Here is a 23,317-nt window from a genome sequence, read left to right as displayed (position 1 = left end):
GCTCTACCTACCCAAACCCTCTACCCTACGGGTGAATCGCTCTCGTAAGCTATATATATACTCGAGGTAACTGAAGTGGTATTGCTACAGGAAAATGTCGACATTGGTTTAAGTATTTTATTTTACCTGAAAAATTTAACATGTTTGCGTAACCATGATAAAATACAAACTACTAATAGTAAGTTCCACACTTTAACATTTATCTCCACTACCCATCATGGATACGACACGCTATGTCATTTTCAAGGAATCACAACGTGTCGAAGCCATGGTTGGTAGTGTGGTTATATATTGAGGTTGATTAGCGTGTCGGAGAACAGGTAAGAGAATGATATGCAAAATTCTTTTCCAACGTTTCTTTTACATCTTCTTCCTGAAGAAGATATAAAAATATATCGAGACGTTGGCAAACAGTTTTTCATGTCATTCTTAGACCTATACTTAGAAACGTTAATGAAAATTAAATAATTGAGGTGAAGAAAAAAGAAACCGAGTCATACATTAAATTGTGGAAATTACCATTTGTGGTTTATATTTTATAATGGATACATCGCATTACCTCCACGCCAAGTCAAAACGATTTCATGAAGGTGGCGTAAGTTTGAGTAACAAGTTAAAGGCCACGAAAAAAAGAACACGAGCGGTACTGGTGCGTAAAAACCTTAAATTTCAATGAGAGAGGCGAGGCCCCGGTTTGGCTGAGCGTGCAGCTCCGCGGCCATGAGTTGACGCCTCCCGCTGACCCTCCGCAGGTAAGGTGGACGAGAAAGCGACGCAGCTACACGCCATAGCATCGCTCAAAGTCCTGCTCGACGCGACCAAGCCGCCAGCCAACGGATCCACCATGGCCAACGCGTCCACAGTTGCCGTATCCTCCGCACCCAACCACCTGCACCACATGCAGTCGGCCGTGCCGCTGCCCTCAGCCGCCGCAGCCAGCCAGGAGACGCAGCTGGCGCGGGGACCTAGAGAGCAGCCCAACGGTGTGGCGGGCAGCGTCGACCCTGCGGTGAGTCACTTCAAATCTTTATCTCTAGAATAATTCCGAGCGCTGGAATGACGTGAATAGATGTGAAATCTTTTACATAGAGAATTTGTCAACAAACATAGCGCCGATTGGCGCTTTCACCATGTGGGTTTTTTCCACCCCTTATCGGAGGTTGGAATTTTTTTCTCAAAATAACTCGATAGAACCCCAAATTATAAGCAGAAATTAAAACAGGAATTTTTTCGATAAATCAATAATTTTCGAGTTTTTCAAAATGGAAAGGTTGGAATTTTTATGAAAACAGGCGTTTTAAAACTGTGTTTTGTGTATTATTAAAAAATTACGCGCATTATCAAAGAAAGTGTGAAGCAAAAAAATGTAGCCTATAAATTAACAACGAGAAGCGTTTTTCAAGGGATGATTTAAGAGTAATTGCAAAGAGACATGCTTGGTGGAAGGGAACATTTGATTATGAATACTCAAAGCGTTGTAATCGACGTCAAGTAAAGGAATGAGTATCAATTTCACGGGTAGAATGACTGCTGTTTTTTATAGTTCTTTAGAAGACCTATCAAATGAGCAGTGATTCAATCGGAGTAAAATTAACACATTCTCTATATACAAAATTTCAATTAAAATGGTTTTGTTTCGAAGAATCGGAGGCCTCATATTCGGCTTAAATGGCTTGGCTAAAAACCGTGTGTATTATTTTTTTTAGCAAATCTTAGCAAATCCAAATGAAGTGTCTGGCACCTGGCAGCCAAAAATCGAAGCTTAGGAAAAGTGATCGTGTGAAAATAGGTGTTCGGGCTCAGGTGGTTTTTGATATTTTTTCGCGATATCTGGTAAGATTGCGATTGATGTTATCAATATTTTATGAGATGGCTTCCAAGAAATATGGTCTCATAAATTAATTCTGACTGAAATAAATTTTATCGACTAAGGTCACGACGTAATAGCATTAGGTGCTCTTGCACTTTCTGGGACCACCCGTGGACACCAACAGAAAAAGTAACGGGTGTCTAAAAATGAATTCCGGGGTTTCGACGCTTTATAATTATTATTGTACTTAAATTGTAGCTGTAAATGAAGCATCAAATGATAGAGTAACTCAAACAGTTTTGTTTGCTGGCAACAATACGCGTGCCATCCACAGTTTCCGCTTCCATCCGTTAGAAAGCGCTAGTAGTAAAGATGGCGAATAATGAACAGTAAGCTTATTGTGTTTTACAGTTTGCAAAGACTGATTCTGTAGTTACTGGGTAACGTGTTTTCTGTATTCAGGTCGGTTGTGATCGTCCAGGTGATAATAATCCGTGCATCCAATACCAGTTGACTTTCCCGAATTAAGAAACAAGATTGAAGCAGATGTTGTGACAATTACACGAGAGACACTAATCAGCATTTTGGAAGAACTCGCATATTGACTTGACGTGTGCCGTATAACGAATAATGCTCACTTTGAACACTTTTAGGCTTTCATGTAAAACTATTTCAGTTTCTCTTTCGTTTGATGCATGATTATAGCCATAATTTTCGTGTATTACTGTAAAATATTAAAACCCGTCTGGTCATTTTGAAACATCCGGTATTTACACCCTCCTGAACTAGACTTCTCGTAATTTTTCTCTATGAATAGCAATGAAGCTTGCATACCTCACTGACGATAGAGTAAATGCAGCCTAATAAGGTTTCCTATTTAATATACTTGCCTGTTTGGAGCGCATACTCATTAAAAATTCCTCCTGCAGATTCGAGCTATCACGTAATGGCGCGTCTAATTAAATGGACGATTTCGTACCTTCATTCAAAGACTGCCGGCAAGCATCAATGTTCTTTGTAAGCTCAAAGAGCTAAGGCCATCAGTAAATTATAATAAAATAAGCAACAGCCATCAGCACGTGTAATGCATGTGGTCATTTGCGACCCATCACCTCTACGCCGATAATGGTGCTACCACGTTCAGCCATATGATTTTAGAATTTCTTCGCCTCAGTTTACATGCAAAATCACTGAACGAGAGAAAAAAAATATTTACTCTAAGCGTTCAATGCAACAACCACAGAAAAGGTATACTCAGTTGCCTGCAACCCTTTAGTGAGCATTTCTTTCCGTTGCCTCATTACCCCATAGCATTCTGTGGGGAATTTCAAAGACCTTCACATGCAAAATTCATATTTTGGATTCATTTTCCAGATGTTTTCGTATTGTTTTCGATGAAAAGATTTTTTTCTCCGATGATTTCCATTTGTGAAAAATAAAAAATGCTGGTAGTTAAACTTCAATTAATTGCAGCGCCTTGTGTAATTCAAACAACGGTTAACAATCGTTCAGAAACAATAAAGCAACAAAATTTAAAATTATAATGTCTTACATCGTTCGACGAATAAAAATTCCGTCGTAGGTCCCATTCATTCTCCTACACAGGTTTCTATGGGGATCTCTCTCAATATAATTTTCAAACAAATTTGTACTACAAATTCGATGACGGAAACATTATTATTTTGTCTAAATATTGTTGAATAACAGTTTTCATTCAGTTACATTCAAAATTCGTAAGAATTCAAATTCAAAATCGTGAATAATTCGGTCTTAATGAGTTTCTCAGAACCAAAGTTAACCAACTTCCTATGGTGAGGTTTACCTTTAGTATGTTCTCCAAACCAGCCACTACGCGTATTACAGCTGGCAAGGGTACTTCTATGGCAAAAAATTTAAACTCTATTTGTTGCAAGAGAGCTTGTTCATTATAGTCGTAAAAAAATACACGTATCAGCGAGAACTCGGTGTGGTCCATACGGCTGGAACGTTTCTTTAGAAATGTGCAGATTCGTGAGAAACATTGAACATGTTTTTAATTTGTGATATCTACATATGCATCGACCTACTACCCCGCAAGCCGCCTAAAAGAGGTGTGGCAGGGAATTTTAGGACACCAGCCATTTACACATAACGTACATATCCTCGACAAAATGAGAAAAATACAAGTCACCCACTCCATTTCGTAAATATTCATTGCAATATCAAAGCACATTCGTATTGAGAAAAAAATTCTTATATTGCATAGCTCAGTACAGATATCCTTATAAGCAATACGTAGAATCAAATCATAAACCTAACTATGAAAAATCAACTTAGCCTACCGATTGAAATTATTGAAAAAAAACTTTAATTAAATATTTTCCTGACTTGAAAGGTCATAAGTGAGTTAAATCAAAGTTAATGTAAAATGTAATTCTATTGTGCGTTCCATTACTGTGAGATTATTGGGTGTCTATGTTGTTATGCCATTATTTGTCCTCATGCGTTACACTGATTGAGTGCTTTATGGAAGTGGTAATTAAAATGGACACTCGGAGAGTAGCGATTGCCGCTCCAACCACTTAAAATCACAAAATTCGCGGGGACCTGCAGTGAATTTTGATACGAATTAAGGTTAATATTAAAGTAATTATTTTTGACTACGCAGAATTCCACCACCACTTTATAGGCCATTAGTTGTGGAGAAGCGATCTCCCAACCACCCTCCCTTCCCTACCTTTTGGATATATGGACGCGCCGAGCCGATGTGTGGAGGGGAGGGAGATGGCGTGAGGCGATGCGTTGCCGGGGCGACCGCCGCGATAAACAGTTGGGAGGGCGGGCAGCGCCGTTCTTGCGGCCGCCTCGGAAAACACCCGGGAGGGAGGACTCCGACCGAGAGGAAATGAGGAACGAGATTATCCTTGCGCGGGTCGACGGGATTAATAATTGCATAATTATCACGCCTTACATTTCGTCGTTCTTCTATTCTATACCATAATTATAGCATTACAAAGACTGGCTGCTGTGAAGCCGTTGGATTTCAATGGCATGGCGTGAGATGGAAGTGACTCGGTTTTTATCTTCGCGGAATAAGGTAGCATTTATTAGCCGCATGACTTCAGGCACATCGGTGTCAATTTTTTTTAACTGCTACACTGAAAGTAAAACTTGGTTTAATTTCTTAGACTATTATTGTTTGAGATCTATTCCGTAGAACATTCCAAATCACCAGGCGAGTCATATACACTTTTAGACTTGACTGACGTATTTACGATTAGGGATTCAAGTTCACGAGGACTCTTTCACGGAACTGGTCGCAGGTAATGAAATTCTACGAAATGTAACACGTTTTACTTTCATTGAGACAGTGGTATTTATTAGGCGGATGTCTTGAGTGATTTTTTCTCTTTATTTCTCCTCCAATAAGATTCGTTAGAATTTTACCAATATCCATCGATATGCTGCTAATACTGCAGAAACAATGAATTTATTGTTCACCATCGGCTTCAAAAATTGTGGAAGGCTATACATGATTCATTTGCACAAAATTCTGACTGTCCTTCAGGGTGCTATGTCATTTTACTCTTTTTTATGTTACCATCAAGCAATTTCGCTGAAAATTGCGCATTTTAAAAGGAATTAAGAAGAGCAAAAAATACGAAAAACAGGTATAAGATCGGTAACGTGACCGAATACTTTACTTCGTCACGGCCAAGATGTTTGATTTTTTTACTGCAGTATCGTTAAAAAGAAAGCGACCTCTCCTCTTACATGATACCATTTTTACAGTTGGTATTAGTGAAACTAACAAAAATAAAATTTTATAAAGTGATGGCAGCCCCTAATGTACTCTACGTATCAGAATGTTGGGTACAATAAAATAATGAATCAAGGTAGATAGACTCGTCGGAAATGAAATTTTTAAGATCAGTGAAAGGCAGCACAAGATTGGATAAATTAAAAATTATTCAAATAAGAGATCAACTGGGTGTTCAGGCAGTTACTGATAAATTACAAGAATACAAACACAATTGGAAGGGACATATACTTCGTATTCCAAATGAAAGAATTCCAAAACAAGCAATGGAATATCGACCAATTGGCAAGAGAAGCGTTGGAACAACAAGAAAAAGATGGTGATGTGGAGCCGGAGCAGGCTTAGTAGCCTAATCCTGGAAGGTAGAAGAAGAAGACTTGTGACACTACTGGCTATGAGCAATTCTGAGTAATTGCTATAGGAGATAAGAGCTAGTTCCATAGTCTGCCCATGTGGCCAAGATTAGACAGTAGAACGGCAAAATCACGTGATCCCCCCTCTATTGTTTTGGAAGATCCCTAGATAGAATTGTTTGACTTGTAGCGTTGAGCCTTTTTGACCAATTGTTCAGGTCGAAGAAGGAGAGGTGCTATTACTCGTATAAATTCCCAATTATAATTGAGGAGACGAATCGATGACCTCTCGATTGTTCTTGTTTCGTGACATACGTTATGCTCGGTAGAAGAGTATGCTATCTTCATGAAATTTGAGGAATGATTTAAATTAATTTTGCAGTTTAGTTGGTTAAAACTGAGTGCATTTTAAATTGGCAATACCTTTTTGGTACAGAGGTGTAGGAAAGACATATTCATAATAATTTCGTCTTTTATTCCACGATTGTCTATAAAATATAGGTCCTGTATTGCTTGAAAATTAGTTGAGAACTAGACAGTGATCATCATAATGTACACTTCGATATTTTCGGAGCTTTCCTGTAGAATTTAAGAAAAAATAAGGAGGAGGGTATAGCATCAATCAATTACAGTGAGGGAAAAAAGTATTCTTCAGAATTATGTTCTAAAATATAAAAGTAAACAAACGCATTCCTATGCTTTATGTTCTAGCCATTAAATTAGCGTTCGGTATAATAGATGGGGCCAAATTTTTCCCAAGAGTGGCGACACTAAATTCTTTGGAAATTTTGACCTATGGTACATGTCAGGCATCATTACTTAAAAATTCAAACATTGTTTTGACGCAAATCTTTGCTCTCCTATCCGCGAACCTTTTCAATTAACGATTTTTTTTCTCTTTTGATACCTAAATAACTTATTCTATTTAACTCAGTGGGGGCCATCCTTTGCCTTTTTTCCCGTCCACTTGTCTTTCGACGATTTCATTCATCAGGACACCATGTGGCCAATTTCGTTGTCCCGTCTTCCACCTTCGGGTTATAGAAGATTTCACTCCTCTCCCATTCTTCTCAGCTCCTCATTACTTACGCGGTCGATCTGTTTTATCATGGTTAGTGATACGTGAAAATCTAATAAACGATAAAAGCTATATTGATGCGATACACGCGAATAAATGCGAAATAGGCGCGATGACTGGACTTTTATGATATTTAAACCAAAAAATTTGCCTTTTCGATGGCAAAAATTCGTAAATTTAGTGCCGAGCCCGCCCATGGCTGCGCCACCGGGCGATGGGCCTTACTGCTTCATAGATAGATAGCATTTTCATCAGCAGCTAATAGAGAGGTTACTTCTGCGATGTTAAGCAAATATTTCTTGCCATCTGCCTGGAAAAAACTGAGTTTAGTAATGCTGTACTCCACGCAATCTGGACTCCAGTTAGTATCATGGATGAGGAGAGGTTTTTCAGCCGGTACAATCTAGTTGTGACTGACAGACGCAGCCGGTTGAAGGAAGAGAGTTTTGAAACTTGTTCAATGTTGATTTTCAACAAGTTATAATGATATTCAGGCTACTAATATCATTTTTAATTGTACACTTTATGTTTCATTCCTTAATTCATTACCATTATACCCCATAATGATTTAAACCATTCCATATTTTTTCAAATAACTGCGTTTCATCACTTTTTGTCGTCAACTACTAGTGCTACATTATGAAAAAAATAGATGCTACAAAATTCTATAAACTTTAATTGAAAGTGCCATAAAATTAAAACGAAAGTGCTATTTTCACGTATCTCTAATCATGGTATAAAAAAATATCAAACACATCAAGGAAAATTTATCTTACGAGAACGGTTGCCCGCCAGAGGAAACGCTCGCTGCAGTGGCTGCATTGTAACTTTTGGTTGCAAGATGGGACGATCGCAAAATATGTGCAGGAGACAGGCAACGAGGAAGGTGACTTCGGGAACGTAAGGAAACGATTCCATACCCATTGTATGCGCTTCTTCGTCCAATTCACCTTTCTATTTCCTCGGGCGTCTTCGCCAGGCTTCGAATTGGAGTCCCGAAATGTCAGGGAGGCTGTGAATGAAGCGTACGTGATGATTGCGAATGCAAAATTGCTGTTCGACGGAAAGCAAGGGTCTTTTGAAATTGCACTCGGCTCATAAGAATAGATATCCTGGAAAATGGTCGTATATCGATCGAGTCAAGAATTGTGTGTGATCATGTCATGTTTCTAGTTTTCAAAGGCTGTACCTAATCCACATACCAATGGTCTTTACGCTTATCATCCGTCCGAGCATTTTTAGAAATCCCGTGAGAAATTATTTTCCCCAAAACTTTAAGCTTATAACTCACCTACTGGTGGACTGGCTTTATCCTCCCCTCCCTATTCATGCATAGTTATGTCAAATTTTTAATCCAAAATGAAATTTAGATGACATTGCCTCAAGAATGGAGGCATTAAAATAGGTTGTTGCTCTTAAATTGGAAATAGAAAATCTCTTTCATAGAAAATGGCATAAGGTGCAGCTTGAGAATCGTTTGGCATTAGCACGAAATTGATAAAGGGCGCATAACAGTAGAAAGCAGCGCATGGTAATGGAAAATCGGCATGTGTGCTCTTTTTAAAGACCACAGATTAGCAAAGTAGAATTTTTGGGGGCTTAAGTTAATGGTTGAGGTGAATGTTACGTGTGCCTTGTCAGCAAGCTGTCAATTTCTCATCCTCTCTCAAACTGTTGATCCAAGATTGGAAGTACGCTCTTTTCACCAATAGGTAACAACCTTCGAATGGAAAACAGACCAGCTGTCCAAGAATGATGACGTTAGTTGCAGGCAATGGAAGCTGTTCTTCGCAATTTCAGTCATTTTTCATTGTAAATGGAGTTGGGTGCTTCATTGAAGGGCGTTTCACGATCCTTCTTGGGTATGAATTTCTCGTCTGATTTTGCTAATATGCTGGCAGGCTCTTAATTTACTCCAGTACTCTCCCCGGAACAAAAAAAAAACATTCTTTCATTCATTCGTACAAATGCTTTCGTGGAAGCGCATTCAAATGCTGGGAAAATCGTAAGAATGTCTCATGGCCATTTGGTGGATTCTAATGGACATCTGCCTCGGGGAGATAAAATTTTAGCGAGGTATACCGCAACACTTTTGTTGGGAAAGAAATTTTATTTTTTCGTCGAGCTACCAGCGATAATGCGTTAAAATAAGTTCTTAGGTTTTACTTACTTTTAACGTTTACTTATTTCGGTTATTTCTGAGTTTTATTAATACAAAAAACTGGCAACTTTCCACGAAAACGTTTTAATTAGCACATGTTACGATGGCGGTATATAACCAAGGAATAAAAGGTGTTTTAGGAGGAATCTGCAATACTTCAGGAGGCGGTAGGGGAGACAATTTTGAACACTTTTCGTCCTTGAACATGAGGACGCAACTCCTTATCTACTGAGCTATGGTGATGTGATTAGATTTGAGATTAATTTAAGCTTAGAGTCAGTATCGATAATAAACTTCCGCAATCTCACCCAATTTTGAGATCAGTTGTGTCAAACAATTATAATCGCACATTTGCGTCATATCTTAATTATATAATGTTCTTAAACATTCATAGTATTAAATAAAAATTTGAAAAGGCTGGATAACCAAGAAAAACCGTTTTCGTGGTAACTGCAAAATTCATCCAAAAACGTTTGTTTGCGTTGCCGCAGCTCAGTAACTAAGGTGTTGCGACTTAATATTGATGAACACTTAAAATTGTGAAAGAATTACGAATGCTTAAAATAGTCTCCCTTACTACCTCCTGAAGTATTTTAGATTCCTCCTGAAATGCCTTGTATTGTTATCTTTCTCCTAGGCGCTACATCCCTTACAGGGCCTTGGTCTCTGCAACAATGTTGGACCGTTCGCAGCGATCCCTAGCCTTAATTCTCCATCTTGTCACTCCAATCTCTTTCGTATCATCTTCTACTTCTTCCAGGCCTCTTTTCTTACGCCTTTCTCTAAAGCATCTGCCAAATGGATGGCCTTGGCATATCCCCTTAACCATTCTGCTCTCGGGCATTCTCTCTACGTAGCCTAAATACCTTATCCTGTTATTCTTCATTTCTGTCACTCTGTATGTGAATGAGTTCCTCTCTCTAAATATCTTCCTCATTCTTCAATGTCCATCTTCATTCATTGCGCCGAAAATCCTTCTCAATAGTTTTCTCTACCATCTTTTAAGCAATTCCTCCTCTGGAGAGGCCAAAGTCTATGTTTCGGAAGCTTGTATAGCAACTCCTCTAATCACAGCTCGATAGACTTTTTATTTAGAGTGTCGACTAAGGTGACGTGACTTGAATGCTCTTCATGTCATATTTCCAGCTGCTATTCTGGATTTTATTTTCTCCTTGAATTCATTGCCTTTACTAGCCAGTATTCCCAAATATTTGAATTGACTACATGTTTCTTATCTGTCCTCTTTAGTCCCATATTTTTTATCTTCCACTATCTCACTTCCACTGAAAGAGCATAGTTATGCAAGGTCTCGTCATAATTCACCTTGAGTCTAACCTTTCCTGCTCTCCTATCTAACCTCTTCGGTCTTGTGTCGCCGGGATACCTCATCAACATTTGTCAGTATAAGTAAGTTTGTAAGACACACGATTGAGTAATGTGCCAACTGGTTTAATGATGTCTACCTTGTTCATCACCCGCTATAGAAAAACATTGAAGAGCATGGTGGAGGGCTCGTCGCCTTTTCGGATTCTTTTTAGAGGCTCCCTTGCTGAGCATCTAGTACTATTCTGCCCAGTACTTGCTTCTAGTACTATGTCATTTTTATTCATCTGGTTTATTTACTTTGTGCAAAATTCCATTGGAAGTATTGTGCATTTTGGAGTGGAAAAGATCCCGCATGATGTCCTAACACTTCATCTTACTCTTCGTAACCTCATCTGAATTAGATGAGCTGGGAAAAATTTCGTAGTCGCAAAATGTTCCACGAATTGAAATCAAGCGCTATTATAGAGATGCTTCTGAAGGAGGCATAATGCGCTATTTCTAGGCATCATTTGTCTTCCACGCCCCTTCTTATTTCTCTGTCAGTGCCAAAATTACCAAGCAGCATAATGTATCATTTTTCTATCGAAAATATGTCATTTATGCATCACCAATATACATTTCTTGCAAAAATGATCTGCTTCACTTTTGTTGATTGGTCGATTCACAATCAATTAGATGGAGCCCCCAATCGGTTCATACTCTCTTCGTAGTGCTACAAATTCACTGTCCCCGCAAACGATTCTAGCGGTACAGTTGCTCGCAGTGATTGCGATAGCAGTCTTTTGCACGTCTAAACCCAGCTTCACGTCCTCGCGAAACAGTCGAAGTAGTCGTCCCACGCTGAACAAGCGGCGTGCGCGCGTCTAGTGCGCAAGTCCGCCGCTAGATTACCCCTCGAGCGCCGGCGGCGCTGTCTCGTCCCACGCGACTCTTAACAACGCTTGCGTCGTGGATCTTATCGTATTCTGCTTTTAACGGCCCGAGACTTTTTTTTATACGGCTCCTCTCTGCTCCTCCACTGAAGGATTGAGCTCTTTAAAAAGAGCCCACATGCCTATCTTCCACGCCCCTTTTTATTTTTCTCTTTGTGCCAAACAATTACCACCAGCATCGTGTGTCATTTTCTATCGAAAAGATGTCAATTTTCCATCGCTTAAATCACTTAAACGTCTCAATCCTATCGGCGATGCAAAATATATATCATTTATTTATCACCTTGGATATAAAAATTTGCTAAAAACTACAAAATATCTAAACGTAAATCAAAAAATAACCGTATGTATCATAATTTGATATCAGCGATATAGATGAAACATGGATACCAATAAAACATAACTTGGTAAATTTATAGTAACTGTCCAATCTTTGGGCAGTTAATATTCTTCCTAGTATCGTACCAAAACAGTTTACAGACATGGCGTCGAAATGTTTTTAGTATTCAAGCGGTACTTGAATTTTGATCTAAAATACGTATATTATATCAAAATTATCGAACTAGTTAATACCACTTTGGTTATGAAAAATACTACCCTCTTCAATGCTGAAATGATATCACCAGTGACGTCCTCTTGGCATGAGATAATATTTATTAGATGTCACAATGCTGTTTGGTTTACTATATTCCTCCTTTGACTGTGTCACCCTTAAAGGTTGCTTCACATGACCCTTGTGTTACTCGTAGTTTTCAGTCACTCCAGGTCGAATAGACGCACAATGCAATAATCACCAAGAGTGCAACTGCAGCCGCAAGTGGAAAGTTAATAGAACATCAAAGCGAGTGGATTAGCGGCGCTAACCCTCCAACACCTTCCGCAAACCCTTGCGATACACATGACACGTCTATAAATTGCATCTAAATCCACATACGTACCGTAAATTCCGGCGTAGAAGATGACTGGGCGTATAAGGCGACCTCCAATGTAAAATATAGATTTCTGGCAATATTCAACGTTTGAGATGTTGGTCTAGAGAAGAATGGATTAAGTGAAATGGACGAAAAGGAGGAGGAAAGACGAAGTGCTGGACATGGTGGGTGAGGAGAGGCAGCTTTCAGATAAGATATGGAGTGGGGATATGGCATGTGTAGAGCGGGTAATGAGCGGGGAGGGGATGTTGAAAACAGTGTTAGAGGGAAGAATGTTAGGTAAACGTGGGAGAGGAAGAAAGAGAATAGGATTTGTTGATAGAATGAAAGGGAGTAGGCCTTATAGTGAATTGAAGAGGGAAGTCCATAAAGGGAGGGGAGGGGAGACTGATAGAATACTTCTTAATTCAAATCTACATTAATCAATAGAATAATTTAATAATAGTTCAACGTATTAGACTAACCCATATTGAAACGCACTCCAAAATGAAAACTAAAAGATTTTATCGTTTAAAAACTTATTTTACCACATCTGTCTTTTCTGGAAATTTAGTTTGGATCTAATATGATGTTCTCCTTGTCACCTTATTAGGTATATGTTATCAAATGAACGAGCAGTCTAAGCATAAGACCTGTAACCCCTATTAGGCGTCAAATAATTTTCTGCATACGCAGTATAACGCTCTCTGTGGTCTTAGGAGTTTTTCACAAATTTCTCCACTTTCCTTTGCATGTCGTATAGCTTTCGGGATAATATATTGCTGCTGGATACCGCGGGGTTGCTACGCATGCAAAGAGCGGTTACCAACATTTTTGTGGAGTAATATTTAATGAGAAAATACGATTGTAAATTTATCAAATGTAAGTTATAGGTAAACGCTTTCTAAATAAACTTCTAATCCACGCATCCTGATTCTTCGAAGCCATGCATTATATATTAGACGAGCGCTATGTTCCTAAAAATGCCGTTCGAGAGGGATTGATGGAACCCTAATAAAAAGAAAAAATATCCAGGACGATCGGCTTGCCGGGTTTCGAGGGATACTTGGTAAATTTCTTTGTTTCCAATTATTATAGGACACCTGATAATTTTCTAAAACGTTGATTTCTTACCGGCCTCGGTGGCGGTGGGTTAAAGCCCTCGCCTGCAAAACCGAAGGTCGCGGTTTCGAGCGCTGCCTGAGTAGGTTGTGGATCTCCGGAGCGTGGGTGTTTGTGATCGTCCTACGTTGTTATTCGTTATATATCCCCGCTTCAAAGGCTCTAAATGCGCAGTTTTGGGGGTAATGAAGATATATAAATCTATTACGCCTATATAATATATTTTGTAACATGACGGCTAGATGAAAATAGCTGCGAATATATTGGATTCGACTGATGAGTTCCTTCCTTCTGAATGAGACCTAAATCTGACGTTAGTCCGTTTGAGATCCGCTGCTGCCCTCTTTCTTGGGAAACTTGAGAGAATGTCAACAGTAACACTCAAGTACTTACTCAACTGGTCCCGTCACATCGAAAATTGGCCAGCATGCCTTCATCCTAGTGATCACTCCTTCAAGGGAAACATATATGTAGTGTAAATGGCCTAACGAGCAGGCGCTCCATGAAAATGCCCGCACTCCGTCATCTTTACAATACCTAATTTTATTATTTCTCCGTTGATCACGAGTCGATTTTTTTCGTATGAACGACTATTTCAGTTTAATATCTCGTAGGAACAGAACCCGACGCGCTAGCCATTTTCGTTTAGGTTTGTCACAATTTCCAACTCGCGACTAGTACACGCGCATTCACACATGCTCATGACTCTTGTGCACACATTCAGGGGTGGATTTAGGGAGGGGACCTTTCCCTTGCTTTAAAAAAGTTATACGGGGGAATGCCCCTCTCTCCCTGGGGGTATTCTATACTCGCCGCACCCAGGTCATCATCCCCCCTTAAATTTGACGCTGAATCCTCCCCTGCATTCATTTCGTATGTATGAAGCTCCACAGCTTTCTCGTATTGGATTAAGTATTTAGCACATTTTTTTAATGAGTAAAGTTGCTATTTGATAATATATTTGTGTTTCAGTGATGTGGAATTTTAATTCATAATATCGATAGTTAAAAACTGATTTAGATAGCCTTACAAGATGGTTATTATTTTTATTAAGATATCCTCAAACGAGGTCGCTCACTCGGACTCTGAAATGCACTTCATTGTAATAAATCGGTAGATAGAAGGGAAAATAAAAGGTTTCCAAGAAAAAAATCCCCCTTTACAAAATAAAGTGTAGAATAAGAATGTTTTGACTGCATTCACGGTGAAAAATCGATCTGATTTTTAGGCAGGTAGAGGACTATTTTCCAGAGGTGATATTTTTCATATACTTTCAGTTTATTTTCGAAGCCATGGCCAAGTAAAAGATAAAGGTTGTTGACAATCTGAATGTCAAAACTAGTGGCGATGATTTTAAGACAGACTTATGTTGAATTTAAGATAGCCGTGGTCTGACAGGATGGCAGCTTGTTTTCTGGAATACATATGCTTAGTAGTTTTAAATGCAAGCAATGGCAAGCGCTGCTTACACAATCACTGCCATCCACACTCAGCACGCTGATTATCGCTATTAGATCCATGAAAATCATACGCATTTTGTGTGATTTTAACGCGACTCACGCCATAAATGCAGACCACTACAGTAGTCCCATTCTGCGATTTAAATCAGTTCGCTTTGGAAACCAAATTAGTTTTTACAGTATTCTCTCACAGGCTAACTAACCGAGTCGGGTGAAATGCCGTTGGAGTTTTGTGTTGCATGGATGCGAAACATGAACCTTGGAAAGAAGATATAGGGAAAGGATCAACGCTTTTGAAATGCGAGTGTGGAGGAGGCTGAAAAGAGTGAAGTGGGTGGATAAAACGAGGAATGAGGAGGTGTAGGAAAGAGGTAGTGGGGAAAGAACATTGTTTGGATCTATACGAAAGAGGAAGGGGAATTTGAGTGGGCTTATTTAAGGAGGAAAAGGGATTTTAAATACATCACGCTAGGGAATAGTGGAAGGATGATAGTGAAGAGGAAGGAGAAGGCTGAAGATGACTGGCGAAGTGATGTTAAAAAAGAAGGTGTATAGAAACAAAAGAGGAGGCCTTGGATGGAAGATGAGACAAATTTGGTTCTTGGGACCTGCCAGTGGGCAGAAAACCAGTTGATGATCGATGAGCATACTTGTGCTGATCGAGGATTCCGCGGAGTGGTTCAGTGGGCGCAGCTTGGCTTACGGGTTTTCTTCCACGTCGATTAATCTTCCTGCGACAGTTTCGCCAGCGTTACAACAGGCGTACTCCGGCTCGAAGTTTCACACTTCAAGCTTTAAAACAGCTGCTGCCCGCGAAACTGTCGCAGGAAGATTAATCGACGCGGAGGAAAACCCGAAAGCCAAGATGCTCCTGATGAACTTACTTTCTACTCTACTTTACGCGTTCGGGTCCATTGGACCGCGGTACGTCAAAGCCAAGGCTCTCCACTCCTCTCTTCTTCTGGCCACTTCCTTCCAATCATCGCGTACTTCCATTCGTTGTATATCTTATATTATGTTATCCATCCACCATTTCGTCGGTCTTCTTTCCTCCGGGACGATATGATTTGCTGATTTAGGTAATCTTTCGTCATTCATCCGCCCCACATGTCCTATCCAATGCATACCTAATGCTTTTAATTATCCCACTATCGTGATGTCCCCATAAAGATTATGTAGTTCCTGATCAAGTCATTTTCTCCATTCTCCTGTTAATTCGTTCCGGCAATATATTTTCCTGCGCACCTCCCACTTGAAAACTAATGGATTTTTAATGGTATTTTATCCTTTTTATCCAGCTTGTGGTTTGTACAGTCTTATTTTGAATTGTCTCGACGCATTCCGGGACTTCGGAATACCGTTCAGAGCCTTATTGACAGCTTGGATTCTTGCGTTTATTTATGCCTCTTCCGATGGAATTATTTTTTTTTATATAATAATCTCACAAGCCTAAGAAGGTAAAAATATTTCTCTTACGGCAACGGCACTCCTTTTGCTTATCTACCTCAGCCATCAAAAACGTTTTGGCTCTATGGTGGCAATATATCGCATTTTAAGTGACTATCATAGCAACCAACTTCGACGTGGTAACCCAGTTCAGGGAGGAAGTGTGTGTTCGTGCAATTGATTGCTTTCGTTCGGTTCTTCTCGCTTATTGGCTGAAGTGATGACGAGGGACTTTACTTCGCCCGGACGGGCGAACGCCTTATTCCTTCGTCACGCACGCGACTCCAGGCGAGAGGAAAGCAGCGATATGCAGGAGGAACGCTCTCCCGATGGATCTAGCAAGGAACCTGTTTCCGCGACAAAGGAGTCGATAAAAATTAGGAAAAAATCTTCTTAAAAAAAAGAAAATGAGTGTATTGTATTGTATGTGCAAATGAAATGCATAAGTTAACTCGTCAAAGACGAATGAGCGTCTGCAACAATCTACACTCCTTGGTTGCCACCAAAAATAGACAAACAAAACAAAAACGAAAAGTTCGCTCCATCGAATACCAGGCACAGAAACGCAGTGCGAACATATTGGCGCCGAAATAATCATATTGAACTTCTAACCATCAATTTCATTAATATTTTTAGGTGTATGAAAAATGTAATGTAAAGTAGGTAAATGGAAAATTTAACCGTGTGAAATAAGTAGTGTGCTCGTGGCCTCAGAGCCGAGTTATTACAAAAAGTGAATGACAGGCGAACCGTCGGACACAATTAAGCCGATGCGAAATGGCCATCATTTATTCCCATGGCATCATTTTTTAGCATTAAAATAAAATTCTTGGAAATTTAAATAGATTCGTTTTCGTTTTAAGTGGAAATAGCGACTTCCAGGTCGTGTACACCGCAGCAGAGCCCAATTCCCCGCGTACCCTGAGGTCCACGTGCCTGAGTGCCACGATCTATTTTAAATACCTTGGCATTTAGTATTCTTTTTGGAAAAATTAATGTTATTATATTTCAGTAGAACTGTGAAAGAGTGTTCAAATATTTTGAAAATGAAATATGTTTTAAAGTATATTTTATTTATACTATCGTTTCCATGAGGGTTTATTTAATTGTTTTAAATTATTCTATTTTCACGATGTTATAATAGCTCATTCGTCACGTTAAGGCGGGGGAATAGAAGCGATTAACCATAAACTATCCGTTGGGAGCACGTAAAATCTGAGATTCCAGGGTGACGTATCCAATTTCGGCGTACGTATGAAAAATAATTAGCGCGTTGAGAGTGTGACCGGGACCGGGTTGAGAAATAGCGCGAAAATTAGTGAGAGTTTTTTTTAAATTTTGAATTAAGGGTAAAATTAGTGTGAAAATTTAGTAACCCTCAGTGTTTTAGTCATTTGCTTACGTGTTCCATGCTGTTTAGTTAATTCAAACCGTGAATCCTGGAAATTGAAGAAGTCGTCGAAATTATAAATAACATGGATATATGAATTCTTGACTAATCGATCTAGCAAGAACCCTTGCGAAGTATCTCTCACCGATTTTGTCATACTTTGTATGTGTATTGTCCTTATGGTAAACTATACCGTGTAATATTTCCCGTGCCCTCGCCGCCTTATAGCCGATTTATTACATTTTTTAAATTACCGGCATGCATCCCCCGCAACACATTCAACAAATCCATCGTTTCTTATTACGGTATCATTTTTTAGAATTCAAATTATATTCTTGGCATTTTAATGGACATGAATTACATTTTCGTTTAAATATAAAATGATTTGCTTTTATGCCATATTCACATGGCCAGTAGAGTGACTCAGATACCCACTTCTCCTTCGCCAGATTTGTTTAAAATCTGCGAGGCGACCGTAACCAAGGTGATTCCACGGGCAGAGTGCGTGGGTAAAAATATATTGTGCGGGTTGATAATCACCACTTATTTTATTATTTTTTTCTAATTGCGATGCCTCCGCTCTCAAGGCCACGAAGCACGAGAGTTTTCATGCGATTCGGTTTTATACGACGGACAGTACACTGGCAAAAGTGAATGAAACCGATGAGTATCACCTCGCGCAATGGGCCTTGTAAGGTCTGAAAGAGTAGGGGGTGGACGAATTTACCTTCCGGTAGAAATCAAAACGGGGGATACACTTATTTATGAAATTTCCGCCTCCAATGGAGGAGGGTTGGAATTTTTAATATGTTTATTAAGAAATTAATGGCTAATGGGTATTGTTTGGTATTTTGGAGGAAGCGACCGACAGCTGAGGTCATTTGCGCCATGAGTGAAGGGTATGTAACGAATGGTGGAGAAAAACTCGGCATTAGCCTGTTCTTAAACGACTGCGGAGGGAGAGAATTTTAGGGCTTTTTTGTCGTTAACACGGAGTAACAAATCCTTAGCTTCTTTGACCTTAAGTAAACGATATATTTCAGCTATAGCGATATTTCAGCTACTATCAATTTCACCCATTTTGGCATTGATTCAGAAAATTATAATCGCACATTTTCGTCCAACCTTAATTATTTGATGTCCTTAAAATTTCTCAGTATTGAATGAAATTTGGAAAAGGCGCTCCTTCAGGAAAAAGGAGAGACCTTCAGAAAACCGTTTGCCAAAAGATGTTTGCTTTGCCATAGCTCAGTAGCTAAGGAGTTGCGACCCTATGTTTTAGCACAAAAAAATGCTTTAAATTGTCTCCCCTACCTCCTCCTAAAGTATTTCAGACTCCTCCAGAAACACCCTGTACTTACCGCCTTACCTGAAGGAAAAGAATACTGTGATAATGGAGGTCGATATGGTGAACAATGGCACTTAATCCGTTAATTCTCCGCGTCGCTGTATGGGTGGCGCCAGCGTTTCCTGACCGCATTTTTGTGGGAATATTGATAGGACTTATTAGATGAATTAGGTATGAGAAGAGATTACCTTAAAAAAGCGACCAGCATCGGTCGGGAAGCATTGAAGCCACCCAAACAGCGACGCGGAGGATTATCCCATAAATTTTCAATGATAATATTTGCGCTTTATTTCACGCTTAAATTTTCCTCAATCAAGCTTTGCGAGTCGATGGTTTCCTAATTTCCTTCTCACAAATCTCTTTATATGTCTCTTATGCTTCCGATAGGATAACAGCTCTTCTTTTTTCTAAATTCCATTACGCTAACTTACCAGTCGCCATGAAGACAAATCTCTTGTCCACCGCACACTAATCGGGTGACATGTATTTGCGATTCCAACATCTCCGAGGCCTTTTGATTGAATTTGGAGGCTGGTATTTTTCGATCTTGATGTTCAGTGCCGTCCTTGTTCATGTGCGTGTGTTCCTAATACTGCTGCCGTGGATAAAGTCTGAATATGTCACAGTGCTTGTTTGATTCAGATAGTTGCTGACGTTTTGCACAAGGTTCATTTTGATTTGTTGCTGTGATACCATAAAAACCTTTGATTTTCGCCGAACAGATTGGAAATTTGAATGTAATCGAAAACTCACAGAAAAATTAAGAGACAAGTTACGTCCTGCAATTCTTTATATTATTTATAAGCAATTTGCGAATATAATTCAGCCACTCGGACTTGCTTAAGATAAGTTGGTTTTTTCTACGTTAGCTTGGAGATATTTTTGTCTGGTTGCAGAATAGAAAATTTTAAATCAAGATTACTCAGAAATGAAATCATACTATATTACTTCCTTCAGTCAATCGTTTTATTTTCCTTAAAAAAAGCATGTGTAGTTGAATAACGCGCTTGTTAGCTTACACTCCATTTGCGAAAGTGAGATAATTTCCATGTCAACAAATCTTTCTAAGGAAAAGTGATGACTTGTTTCGGAAAAAAACACCCCTGAAAAAATTATGAAAATCTTCGAATTTGATGAAATGTTCGCTGGAAATTGATGAATAAAGGCGTAAAATTAGGGAATCGATTTATAATATAAATGTAAAATCTAAATTTACCATATCATATAAGATTTCTTTTGATTAATTATATTTATGCTCAAGTTTTTTTAGAACACCATGTGCTTATTACACGCATAGATGAAGCTGCACCCCTAAAACCTGGTTCTTTTAATGAAAAAACGTTTGAAAGAAGTAAGTTTACTCTTTCGTTTGCAAAATATTTACAACATATTTCCGTTTCGCAGTATTCACAATGCTGTGAATTATCTACTCCCCTAATTCCATTGGTCTAATTGCAATAGCTATCAAGATATGCCAATAGGCTTATCTGCTACAGTAATCGAATCGAACGTTCGTTTACATTTACACCGAATTATTTTATAATATCATCCTTTAACCTTAGGAAATTTCGAAACATAGTTCAAGTTTTGCTCTTTATCTCTGACTCAGGCACAATTTTTCATTCCCTGGCAATGAATGTTCTTTCTCTGGTACACTAACGCATCTAGTTATGGACTCAGTCGCCTTTTTTCTCTTACTCGGACACCATTGGCTCATTCTTCCTGTTCAGAAACGCGCAGTGTGAAGGGTATGAGTAAGAGGAGTGCATGTTTTTAGCATTTTTTATTAGTGATAGCAAACATTGTATTTCTACTATTTGCGATTAATTTTTTATACCCTAGATTTGATATTCGAGTATTTTTTCAGATGCCTTTAAATCCTGCCCAAGAACGCTCGCATGTTAAAAATGATGTGTAATAATGAATTTCTCTCCGGCTAATCTCTTAACCTAAGGACACTTTTCTCTCTCCTCGGGGAGACGTGCTTGACACCGATCGGAATTTTCCCAATCAGTTCCCATGTCGAGAGTTTGATTCCGATTGGTTGAAGAGCCATCGGAATTTTTTGTGCTTAAAAAATCTTCACTTCGACGACTCACTACGAGGGATCTTCTTGATTAAAGATTGAAACAGGAAGTATTCCGATCACATTGCTCACCAATCAGAATCAATCTTTCAGAATGAAAGCTGATAGGAATAATTCCGATCAGCATGAAACCTAAACGCTCCCCCTGGACTGCTATTGTCCGTAAGTGGAAGGTTTTTTCTCTGATTTCTTAGTGCTACGAGCCGATATATCGGATTTTGCTCCACGGGCAAAAATTTCCATGAATTGATATATCGGCTGGAGCGTACACCGGATTTAAAATCACACAAAAAGTTTATACATTTTGTTTAATCCCCTTCCAATTAATTAGAATATTGTAAACAACAAAAAATTCCTTTAATAAAATAAATAACATTACATTGATACCTAATACCGTAACTTCATTGGGCCAATCAGAGAACTTTCTCAAATGTGCGCGGAATAATTCATTTCCTTGCGTTGTGGAGTGGATACTCATCATCCCTGCTAATGGTGCCCTAGGAATAGTCTACATTGTTGTTAAAGTTCAAATTTGAGGACGTTCCCTGATTGACCGAAGAAAATTCCCGGGTTTGGGCTCCAAAATTCCCTGTTTAAGAGACGACCACGAGCTTCTTGCGATCCTTCACTTGAGGACGCCAGGAGAATATCTGGCGGAACTCTAGTGGAATTTTTCAACAAAATACGCGGACTCCGCCCGAAAATGTTCATCTACATCTACGTAATACACCGCAAGCCGCCTAAAAGGCGTGTGGCAGGGGGTGTTAGGGCACCAGCCGTTTACAACTTTTAAAAAATGAAGTGCTCTAACGAGATTTGGACTAGCGTTTATTAAAGTCCTTTATAGTTCGGGGGAAAAACGAATTCCCATATCTATCCGTTCGGCATAACATCTCTCTTAATTTATCGCTTCTATCGGACCTGGAAATATAGTGTGGCTCTAATATTATGTTCTCTGTGTCGCTCTTAAAGATATCCATTCTCAATTGTTCAAGCAATCTAGGCCTAGCGCGCAGCCTCCGAGTCTCAAGCGGCTCCCTGCCTAATTCGCTCAACATCTGGGTAACGCTGTTTGTACGCCCGTAGCAGTTTTTGACGAAACGCGCAGCCTTACTTTTTATTTTATTCGGTCGCGGATTAAGTCTTTCTGCACCGGATCCCATACGCTCGCTGCATATTCAAGGTGCGGTCGGACGAGTGCGAAATAGCACCTTTCTTTTACTTTCTCATCCGTAAGTCTTCCCACAATACGCTTGACGAATCCTAATTTCTTCAAGGCTATGCCTCAAATATTCCTTTTTTGTGTTCCCCATGTGAGGTTCGAGGTTATCGTAACTCTCAGATACTTCACTTCGTCTGTTGCCTTTATGTTAATACCATCCACAGCATAAACATGGTTATAGTTGGACGAATTCCGCAAGAAATGTACCGTCATGCATTCATCAATGCGGAAACGTGCGAAAAAAAATAGTAACTGTAGACTACTTACGCATCCATTCACGCACACGGTCGCCTTTTTCGGAATTTTTTTCTCTTACATGGACACCATTGGCACATCTCCCTGACCAGACACTTATTGTTAGTGTGATGGGATCATTAAAACCATTGCACTTTTAAGCATTTTTAAATCAATGGAAACAAACATTATCTACGGGCAAAACATATTTTTACTGTTTCAAAATTATTTTAATTTCCTATATTGGATACCTGAGTATTTCTTTCAGCTGCCTCTGATTCCTACTCAAGAGTGCTCGCATGGGAAAACGGTTGTTAAATAATGAATTTCTCTACGGTTTTTAGCTCTTAACCTAAGGACAATTTTCACTTGAGGTTATCTTTCCTTGAGAAGATGTGCTTAGCACTGATCGGATTTTTTTCCGATCGCTTTTCATCTCGAGTGTTTGATTCCGATTGGTTGAAAAGAGGTAGGAATTCATTGTGCTTGAAAATCTTCACTTCGAAGGCTCACTACGACGATTCATCTCGTCATATCCGAATAAAAGATTTAAACTTAACACATTCCGATCGCGATGCTTACCAATCTGAATCAATCTTACGGAATGAAATACGATAGGAATATTTCCGATCGGAATCA

The 23,317-nt window shown here is 39.2% G+C and overlaps 1 protein-coding gene across 3 annotated transcripts in view; it reads left to right on the top strand.

Annotated features, from left to right (window-relative positions):
- The window catches only part of LOC124169758 (sodium/potassium/calcium exchanger Nckx30C-like), a 262,408-nt gene that overhangs the window by 190,814 nt on the left and 48,277 nt on the right, over positions 1-23,317 (top strand). For all 3 annotated transcript variants that reach the window (XM_046548465.1, XM_046548466.1, XM_046548464.1), the window contains one exon: positions 753-1,009. In XM_046548465.1, the coding sequence (XP_046404421.1) occupies positions 753-1,009 (257 nt within the window). The remainder of the gene's footprint in view (positions 1-752; positions 1,010-23,317) is intronic.

This window comes from Ischnura elegans, chromosome 12 (assembly GCF_921293095.1).
Source record: "Ischnura elegans chromosome 12, ioIscEleg1.1, whole genome shotgun sequence".
Taxonomy (NCBI): domain Eukaryota; kingdom Metazoa; phylum Arthropoda; class Insecta; order Odonata; family Coenagrionidae; genus Ischnura; species Ischnura elegans.
This window is presented reverse-complemented; position numbering and strand designations above follow the sequence as displayed.